The sequence below is a fragment of the Halyomorpha halys genome, unplaced genomic scaffold (genome assembly GCF_000696795.3).
Source record: "Halyomorpha halys isolate HHAL.00 unplaced genomic scaffold, Hhal_1.1 Scaffold472.1, whole genome shotgun sequence".
NCBI lineage: Eukaryota > Metazoa > Arthropoda > Insecta > Hemiptera > Pentatomidae > Halyomorpha > Halyomorpha halys.
The window spans coordinates 535,821-546,717 of NW_027111148.1; the positions used below are offsets into that span (position 1 = coordinate 535,821).

The following is a 10,897-nucleotide window of genomic DNA, read 5'->3' on the forward strand; positions in this document are numbered from 1 at the left end:
TTCTAAAATGCTTAGTTTTTTTTTTTTTTACTATTTTTCAACGTTTAAATTATCTTCGCCACCTACTTCCTTTTGAAACCCTTTGGTAGATCTTTCCTCATCCCTACGGAATTCTATTCCCTCTTTCATTCGTAATTCTAATACCCTTCCAACCTTCAAATCCCGTATCTTCGACCACCTTCTGTCCACCCAATTCCGGAAGAATAACAATTGAAAGTTTGAAACAAGATTTAAATATTTCTGTACTTAATGTCTCAGATTTTTGTAAATATGTACATTAGCAGAAATTTTACCTTTCCATTTATTAGTTTTAGTTTAATTATATTTGATTTTTTTTTCTATTACTTATTATCAGAAGTGATTTTACTTTATTTATTCTATTCTTATTTTATTTATTCTGGTAATTATTTTGTTCGTTTTATAATTTCATTTTTATTTTGTATTTCACTCTAAGGCTCTGAAGCCTACTTTTGACGCCTGTACATTATTCTAAAGGGACCAATCACAGAATAAATAAAGATTATTATTATTATTATTATTATTTTTCTGCTGATTATCACATTAAAAAAGTCCACTGAGAATTTATTATCAAAAGAAATATTTTATTCATATTTTAATCACACCAAATATTAGTTGGGTAGGACTAATATTAGTCATCAACTCGTATTAGTGCTCAAGTTTAATTTTTTTATTGAAATTATTATTCAAAATTGATGATTCCGTCTAGATTACTGAAGAGGCCCGCTCGAGTCTTTATTGTTTCTGAATAAACAAGTTCTCTTGACAACGGCATACAGATTAGGTATACCATTCCGCATAACAAACCATCCATGACTCAAGTTATACAGAACTGACTTGACGCACACACAGACTGGAATGCTCAGATCTAATTAGTAAAATTAAATATGATAGAAGATTAAAAGTAAATAAATTTTGATATTATCGTGTATATAACATTGAGAAATAGAGCGAATATTATATTTCTCCGAATCATCATTTCAGTTCGTTTTAATAGTGACCGACACACCAGCGTAATGTCAATTACTTCTTGGATGTTTTCTATTATCATTCTCGTACTGCAAATATTTTAACAAATATATATATAACTTTTTGTAAAGGTTAGATTCATAGATAAACAACATAACAATAAAAGGTTGGCAATAAGAAAAAACTCTGTTACATGACCAAAATGCATCTTCGAGATGATTACGAAATCCAGTCCCCACGATTACGTGATAACAAGTTCATGATGCGGTTGCGGAAAGTTTATCCTTGGATTCTGGATTAGGGAAAATAAAACAAATGTTTTGTTGATTCCTTCTCTAAGGGTCACGATGGTACATTTTTGCAAGGTTAAACAAATCTTTTCACAGGCGTACATTATTTATAAACGTAAAGAAGACTACAAAAAAAATATATATATAGCCACGTACCTTCCCAGACTTAGTCATTATATCTTACCAAATCGTTCCTTCACAGGCATGATAGTTTCATAATTCAGTTATCAGTTTTCCTTCTTGTATTTTTGATATCGTTGTGAATTGAAAAACAGAAATTAATAATAAGAAAACTCTCCATTATTATTATGTAGAATCAGATACTTTAATTTTTTAAAAATTGGAGTTCTATCAATAGGCAGATTATCTACGCGTCTGTGCCATACCATTATATAACTAATATCAAATTTACTGATTGTATATATTATAATACAGTTTTAAATATCAATAAATAAATTTTAAAAACAGATACAGTGCGCGCATCTTCAAACTTTCACTTACCAACGTACTTAGAGTTTAAATCTTCATTTCAAATTTGGAAATTTTTTTGAATTTCCATGATGACAAAATTTCCCTTGCTACATTTCTAATTATTAGCTAGGTAAATTAAATTAAAAATTAAAATCTGTACCGCTACAACCCATGAAGTGTCAGGAGTTCACTTCTTTGTAAGGAATACTGATACTAGACCAACGATTGTGCAAGGAGCTGATTTAGTCAGAATCATGGTCGACCGCTAGATTTTCGAAAGTAGTTAGTAGCATCGTGCCCTACCACGGTGCCACCGCGCTCCCTATTAGCTTGGTAAATAAAATATTATTTTATAGTGTTTCGAAGGTTAACATGACATTAATCAAAAAGTGATGACTTTCATCATAGCTTAATTGTCCTGTTATTGTAGCTGTGAGTCAACCCTGTAGCCTCGGGAAGTCTTCCGGAGTCCATCCAGCCTCATGAAACGGGTACTCTTAATTAGGGAAAAATCAAACCCTTGTATAACTGTTGTTCACGAAACAACCTACTAGACTCCAGACCCTCCATGAGTTATAGTAATCATATATTTATTTTCTTCTTTGTTTAGTAATAAAATACTTTCATATTTTCTAAAGTTGGTGAAATATGATCAATTTCGTATTTTTATCTCTTCAGCGTAGCTTTTAAATGTTTTTACATGATTTTGGCATTTTACAACATACATTATAAATGATGTCACATCCAAAGAAAATGTTGATACCTCAGGAACTATCTGGCTCAACTTAAAGCTCGTTAAATGCATCAGAAATTAGTTACTTCTAATACTTGAAGTAATTGGTGATAAATATAAAAATGTGCTGTGAAAAATCTGCCATTTTAGATCTACGGACACCCCAGGAAGTTGTATAACTTCCGATAGGAATCTGAAATTATTTCTATAACTTCCCAACGGAAATTATAGAATTGTGATGAGTTATTATTATTTTTATTAGTCGCCTGCTCTGCCGTGATGGAATTAGGAACTATCCGATAACAATCAACGGTGTCGGCATTTACCGTTTGAATCGGATGCCTCTACTTTATCTATAGTTGTTCATGAAATTCGTTAATATTTTTTTATTTATCCATTTTTCATTATTGCTAACAATAAGAAGTGGTTATTTTTTCAAATGTATAAAATTTAAGGTACTTTTTCTGAAAAATTCGCATTTATTCGCCCTGTCAGACTACTTCAATGAAAATAAGACCTGTCTAATATTAAAAGCCATTCAATTGTACATTGACGTAACAAGATAGATTAAAATCGTTTGAATCCTTTTCGGAAAAAATCGACAAATTGATTGAATAAAGAAGCACCTTTTGACCGTAGATTTTATCGATTTTTTCTGTCACTCCCCTAGTATGTACCCACCTTTATATGTAATTTAAGTTTCGTACAACTATTTGTTGTTGCAATAGACCTACCTCACGGACACACTGACACTCATACCATTTTGCAAGACTTGGTTATTTGAATTGAGGGGACCTCAAAACGTGTATTTGCGTCCAAAACAGAAATTTGAAATTTTTTTCGAGCTCAACACCTTCCCTTACTATATATTTTATACATAGGTAAATAAAAGTAAAAAAATACGAAGTCCTAATCATAACAAAAGAGAATAAATGGAGAAATTTTGCATATAAATAATTTTAGTGTCATTGATAATTTATTTTCTAAAAACTAATAAAATCTGTATATACTTGATGAAACAGTGTGTGTTACTCTATAATTATGTTAATGATTACCCATTAGAATACCAAACCAGCCCAAAAATGGAAAAGGGCATGTCCCAGTCCCTGGGTGGTCCATTAACTGGGCTTCTACTTTATAGAAACGCTCTAGAACCATAGTCTAAAGTGGGAGAAACTTTATCATAGAGCTTTATTTATTTTATATTCTGTAAATTTTTATTTAATGAATTACACTGATTCATATTTATAAAAATTAGAATATTAGTCATATTGCATTTTTAAAGTATATATTATTTTCTATAATTTATTTTCTTCCTCTGATTGTATGATAATAGAATCACTTAAAGTGTGTTATATTTGTGGAAAATATTGAGACAAGCCAGATACTAAAACATGCTACCGGGCTGCTTCTGTAGTGGCAACTCCTCCCTTATATGACCCCAGTCCTTGGAGCAAGAAATCACTCTAGGTTTGGAGGACACAGTCCTGACCCTGCTGGTCTAAGGTCAACAACCTCAGCCATCAGTCTGTCGATCTCACTAATCGATATTTATATTTGTAGATCGTGTTTCTGATATCGATGTTAATTACTGTCATTGATTCTTATCGCTTTTTGCCACCATATAAAAATTCAATCTTGTTCAAATATTTGTATTTATTTATTTTTTATTTAAATATATTTAGACACACCTGGTAATATATTAGTTATTCTTTCTCAGTTTTTCTAACTAATTGAAAAATTAATGGAGTTATTTATCTATACCGTCGAAAGCCGTTATGGATTATAACCTGATTTCCGTCTATGTGAATATTGTGAAGACGATTTAGTACAAGAGCCGAGAAGAAAAAAAGGCAGTCATCTTACCCCAATTTTTTATTACTTTAATAAAAACTATGTATAATTACTAGTCAAAACTGATGAGTCTGGCAAGTATAGATAGGGAGAATATAAAATGGTGGCTGTTTCAAACCCTTAAAAAAACATTAATTTTTCATCCGGAGGTCTATATCTTAAAAGCTACCAACAATACTAGAAAATCTAAAAGAACATTATTTAAAGAAGAGTAAATTTGCTGAAATATGAGCCATAATAGAGTTATTTACGTTGAATAATTCTCGAGATATAGCTTTTTAAAAAGCAATATTTCATAAAAATGTATATTTTTTAACGTTTTGAAACATCCGCCATTTTTTATTCCCTCTACCTATACTTGGCAGACTCATCAGTTTTGACTAGTAATCATACATAATTTTCATTAAAGTAATCAAAAATTGGGGTGAGATAACTGCCTTTTTTTCCTCTTGGGCTCTTGTACTAATTGTTCATCTCTTGAGTGAACGAAGCGAGTGGAAGTCGACAACTGGCCTAAGTAATGCATTAATGATATAATAACTTTTGAATATACGTTTTTGTCATCATCACTGACGTAATGACCGATCCATGTATGTGGACCACCTGTGGCCAACGCCCATCTACTCTGCCTAACGATATGGGCCAATCAATAACTCTATTTAATGGAAGAAGGAAATATTTAAATAAAAAGCCTGTCTTATCTTTCCTTCCGATTTTTGGGCGCAGCTTCCTACGCAACTGATCTTAGTTGCAGGTTGGTTTTCCTCCTGAGTTGACCCCATTCTAGTTCAATATCAGGAGCACCCTCTTCCTTGAATCGATCTTACGTCTTCACCTGCGTAACTGACCTCAATTGGCAGAATTGCTTCATCTTTATAATTATTATTATTGATTCTAAGATTTACATACAATGCTAAATAAGGAAAAAAGTCTAAAACACAAAAAGTATCGGTTTATAATTATTATACCTAATTCTATAAAATGTTATAAATATGAGAACTTAGAAATTAAGTAACATCGAAAGTAATATGGTATAAACAGTCATGGAGCCTATGAATTTTTGATCATGTTATTAAGGTCCTCTTGTACCGCCTCGCAGAGGTTGTCCCTTGTAGAGGTGGACCTTCTGGCACATAGGCATATTCTAGCTCGTAGTTGATTCTTTGATGGTTTGACCTCGAGGTTGATTCCAATGATAGTATTACGAATCCTGTCTCGTTTAGTCTTCCTCACTCCCATTGCCGCTAGAATCGTAGCTCCAGATACAAGATCTGGCTGCTATGCTTGGAGATAAGGTTCAATATTCGAAAGAATTGGAAAAATTATATAGGTCAGCAAATAGGGAGGATATTTTGGTCAGTCCTACAAGATTCCCTCAATTGAAGAGAGGCAAGAGGACAGAGATTTCTTTCAGCACTCTTGAAGAAATCTCGCCGGACTGATCCAATATGTCTTCCCTGCAGTTCTTGTCACCCTCATCTCATCGTCAATATTTCAAGTTTAATTGAAATGAAGAACTGAGAATTTAAAACTTTCAACGTACTCCTCTCGTACCTCTCGTCATCTACCTTAACTCTGTGAGTTTTCTTTCCAATACATATTCATTTCGTTTTCTTTGGGTTGATTTGCATATTAATTGCGTTCAATTCTTCCTTGATGGTACTAATATTGTTCTTGAGATCATGTTCATTGAAAACTAATACGCCAAGCTAAACAACAAACGCAGGCAGAGAAGAATAGGCTGAGTATCTCTGTGTCCTGAAACTTCCACATGTCTCTTTAGTGCCAAACCCAAAACAAATATGAAAAGAAGAAGGTTCAAATTGCAACCTTGAAGTACGCCCAGTGTTGTCTCGGATAATCGAGTGTTAGATTACTCATGATCTAATAATAAATATATTAAAAAAATTATTTCATTAAATCAATTTATTAATTCACAAGATTTAAACGTGTACACATATACAGAATAGAGAAAGGTATCTTTTCTGTCTCGTACATTTTTAACGACATCGACAAGTGCCAAATAATTTCATGTATAAAAATGGTAATTTAATATTAGAATAGATTTATCATATGAATAAATATACTACAATAATTAAAAAAGAATGATTTGAAAAAATACAATCATTTTATTCTTTCAACATTTGCATGACACACCAACCATGTCATCTAGCACTAATTACTTTCTAAATGGACTTGCAGAATATACTACCATTGCAAGCCATCAATTTAGAAAATTTCAGCAATTTGAGAAGTAATTAGACAAAATTGTACAGACTACTGAGGGCTATATTTGCATTAGTTTATTTCTGGAGAACTGTTAATTATTTCCAACACGTGAATAAGAACATCGTAACGGAAAACGTCATTTTTAGAAAGTGCTTAAAATAGGGATAAAGACTTAGAAAGCTGCCAAGGAAAATATTTGTTCCATTTTTTAAAGGAAGCGAAGGCGCACGAACTTTACAGACCCTGTGATATAACGTACCGCTATGAGTGCTTTAGTTTGTACTTTAAACATTATAAGGAAGATGGATATTTTATTAGTTTTAAGATGCAAGATTAAATTATCAACATATTACAACGTTAAATTAGAAAGAGATGATCAGGGCAAAAGTACAGAAGATATTAAATAGTTTTTAACTATTTAATAATGTCCGATGTACCAACCCGGTGGGGAGGGCGCGAATGCTATAATAACATAACAAAATTATTTAATAAAATTTATTGGATTAAACCTATATAACCTATAACCTATTACTATCCAATTTCACTTATTATAATCCCAGCGTAAAATGAATTGGATAATAATAAGTGAAATTAGATAATAACAGGCTATTGACTAAGATAAATTTTGACAAAGGCAGAATAGCTTGGAATATTTTAATAGCAATGTTTGCTGTGATATTATAAATAAAATCCTTTAGAATGGTTATGAGAAACAGTGTGAGACTAGATGAATATGTTTGATTATAATTTGAAATATACTTTATAATTGATAAACTAACCTGTCTCAAACAAGAAATTAAATTATTTATTTATATTTCAAAATTTATTCTATGTAAATTTTCTTTTATGTTTCGTTTGGCTGTGCAGCCTTGTAGACCTTTGGCCGCCCAAACCAGCCTTCTCCAAGTATGCCAGTCATGGGCTACTGCTTTCTAGTTTTCTGCAGGAGCTCTTTTGCATCTTTGTTGATTTTGTCTATCCATCTGTTTTTTGGCCTCCCATGTGGTCTCTTACCAACTATACTGGCAATAATTATGTAGAGGTGTCCTGATGGATTGCTTCGAGCCACATGTCCCCTTGCCCTTCATACCGTGAGATATTGACTGAGCAGTCTCTGCAAGTAGGTCACTTCTCCTCCATGTGTCAAGGTTTTGATCCCAGATCGCTCCTGTAATTGTACGGAGGACTTTCTGTCAAATTTCTTGGGAGAGCTGGCTTTATCGTTATGGCATTATTGTACAACTTTAGCTTCAGATTTTTACAGATTTTTCCGGATTGTTTATAAACTATAAATTCTAATAAAATTGGAGCAATTTTGCAGGCAAAAATAATTTTGTTTTTCTTGACCGCAACCCATCTCTTTGCAATTTACATACGATCAATCAGTCACATATATACAATATAACATTAACTTCAAAAAAACTTATTGAAAATACATTTTTGTATCCTGTTCTTTGTTCCTTCCTATATAATACTATTGTGTTACTCTATCTTCTGTTCCCTTTTCTCCCCGATATTCTTTTTTTATTTTTATTTTTCATTTTCTATTTTGTCTGGCAGTTTTTTTCATTCATGGATCTTGAGGACCCTTAACATTATAAGGGAATAAGATATTTAAGTATAAGAGTTAGTTTAAACTTCAAGTTTTAACACTTCACTGTGCCGGGGTCAACAATGAAAGGATGATTATTTGTTTTAAACAGTTTTGGATTTAAGGGATCCTGAGGCGTATGAATTAATTAAGAAATAGAAAAAATAATTTACATATTGCCTGCCATATTTGAGCAAGTTGAGGAGTAACTAAATAATTAATGAAATTAAAAACTATGTATTTTATTTTTTTTATCCTGTTCAACCAGGATTATCATTCAACCATATTTAAGAAATAAATTATATTGCTCTAATTATATACACACTAATCAGATTAAAACAATAATAATTAACAAGTAGTCGACGTATTGTATTATAAGGATTCCGTTGTTGATTTTTTGTATAACAAGTAGTTTTATTTTTAATGTGTTGAAATCATTTCTGTATAAATATTATGATTGATCTTAAATAATAATGAAGTAATTTTAATTTTAAAATTAATAATATTATTTGCTTTGTAACAATCGAAGTTACCTGAATCTCCCAATGTAAGGTTTTATGTTGAATTAAATTATGAATAATTGTGTTAGTGAATTTGTCGATTTTTATTTTTACTGACTTAAATTCACAATAGTATAATAAATTATTATTATCTTTATTAATATCAACACATTGTTTCAAAACCTATATTAAATTAATAAGATTACTAACTAAAATAATTTGAAAAAAAAATAAATAGCTAACCTATAGAACACATTACATTATTGATTCATAAAAAAAAAATATTTTTTAAGCAGCTGGAGTAAACACAATTATGTTGGGAATCATGCAAAACTCGATACCTACCTAACTCTGTTAGTTTAAATCGAATCGTCATCTCGTATCCTAATCGATACAGTGCCGCGAGTGGTCGCCCTTGCAGGGAAGAAAGTGAACCCAAGGAAACGCGATCGAGGGCTACTTCCTATTAGCTCGCAGCCATAGCAACCCATCAACAGTCTTAGTGATACAACATGGTCGTCGTAGAAGACCCTTTCGGGTCGTTTCCCAGGTGAGGATATGGATTAATTTAGGGTTGATATGCTTTAACTACATAATTTAATTGTCAAATAGCATCCCGAAATGTGGTATTGTTTACTTTCACTCCTCTAAAAAAGGTGGGAACAATTATTCTTGACCAGACTGTACGTCGATAACCCGAAAATACCTTAAAAGTGGTGGAGGTGATCGATACCCAAACATTCTTTTAAAAATTATTTAAGGGAATTTTTTCCTCTAGTTAATTTTATAACATCCCAACTCCTCCCCCCTAAAAAAACTGTAAAATTGTAGCGACGTGATATATATATGTGTATACACGGTATATAACTTTTTTGTGAAAAATAAATTAAAACATTAAAATGTATATAAACTATTAAGTAAATATAAAATAAATGCTTTGTATTCAGTTCCAATGATGCTATAAATACATAATATCTAATATTTTTATTTTGTAATATCTCTAATATTTTTATTTTGTAATATCTCTAATATTTTTATTTTGTAATATCTCTAATATTTTTATTTAGTAATATAATATGGAGATTGTCAGATAGTAGAATCATAGTTGAAGAAAGTATAAGGATCCGTGAGTAATATCGGTCGTAAAAGTGACAGATGTACTCAATATCGATATTTATAAGTTAGAAGTAAACGTGGCTGTTAATATTATAAATAAAACCTATTTACTTATCGACGTACAGTCTGGTCAATAATTAATTGTTCCCGCCTTTTTTGGAGGAGCAATAATAAATAATTACCCGAAATATTTTGGATTAGATGAAGCTCTCTATGATAATATCCTAGCACAGTGATTCCCAAACAGACTGCCGCAAGACAACGCCATTATACCAAAATAATATTCAATTTTTACAACGATTGTGCAATTTAGAAGTAGATTCCATATATAAATGGTGACACTATCATCTCCTTATTTTTGTGACGTTTACAATTCCTTGGCCATTTAGGCTTTAGTCATAAATTCATACCCTTTGTGTTTTAATAAATATTCAATTATTAAATTTTCTTTTTCTACATATTCAGTCGCTTAAAGGATAATTGTGTAAATGTTTCTACTAGCACGCCTAGTTTAGTAACGACCAATAACAGTACAACCCAATCATTAAACTTATTCCCTGACTCAGAATGATCAATCACAATAACTTAGGGATAAAAAAGCCACTTTATTTTGATAATTTTATAATAATAACAACTTATTTATCAATTGACTGTATATATGTGTATATTTCACAGTTTTGTCCTATTTTCCATTTTCATCTTCATTCATTTCAACATATTCTGTTCTATTTCAGACATACTACTCCTAGAGGAAAATTTTGCTTATTCACAGCTATTTGCTTATTTATTACATATTTTTTTAATTTATTTATTGATATTTACAACATTATTATAAATATTTCCAATAAGAAAAACTTATTAATTAATTAAATTTTTCTTAGTCCTTATATATCTACAATATATGAATTAATATTTTACAATAATATTATTTTCAACAAATTTTATATTTCTGTTGAAAATTATTTAAATTAAGAATTTTTCATTCTTATTTGGGCAAAATTTACTATTTCTTAAACTAAACTAAAATCGAATTTTTAATTACCTTATTCTTAGTCTTCTTAAAAAACAATACGAAAAGTTTGTTTTATTCTTTCTAAAAATTTTTATTCTTTTTTAATTTATTAAT

General features: G+C 30.7%; 1 protein-coding gene across 1 annotated transcript in view; it reads left to right on the top strand.

Annotated features, from left to right (window-relative positions):
• Positions 1-8,927: 8,927 nt before the first annotated feature.
• The window catches only part of LOC106683177 (dynein axonemal assembly factor 1 homolog), a 28,165-nt gene continuing 26,195 nt past the window's right edge, over positions 8,928-10,897 (top strand). Inside the window, exon 1 of the mRNA XM_067049218.1 lies at positions 8,928-9,205. Within this exon, the coding sequence (XP_066905319.1) occupies positions 9,168-9,205 (38 nt within the window). The 5' untranslated portion in view covers positions 8,928-9,167. The remainder of the gene's footprint in view (positions 9,206-10,897) is intronic.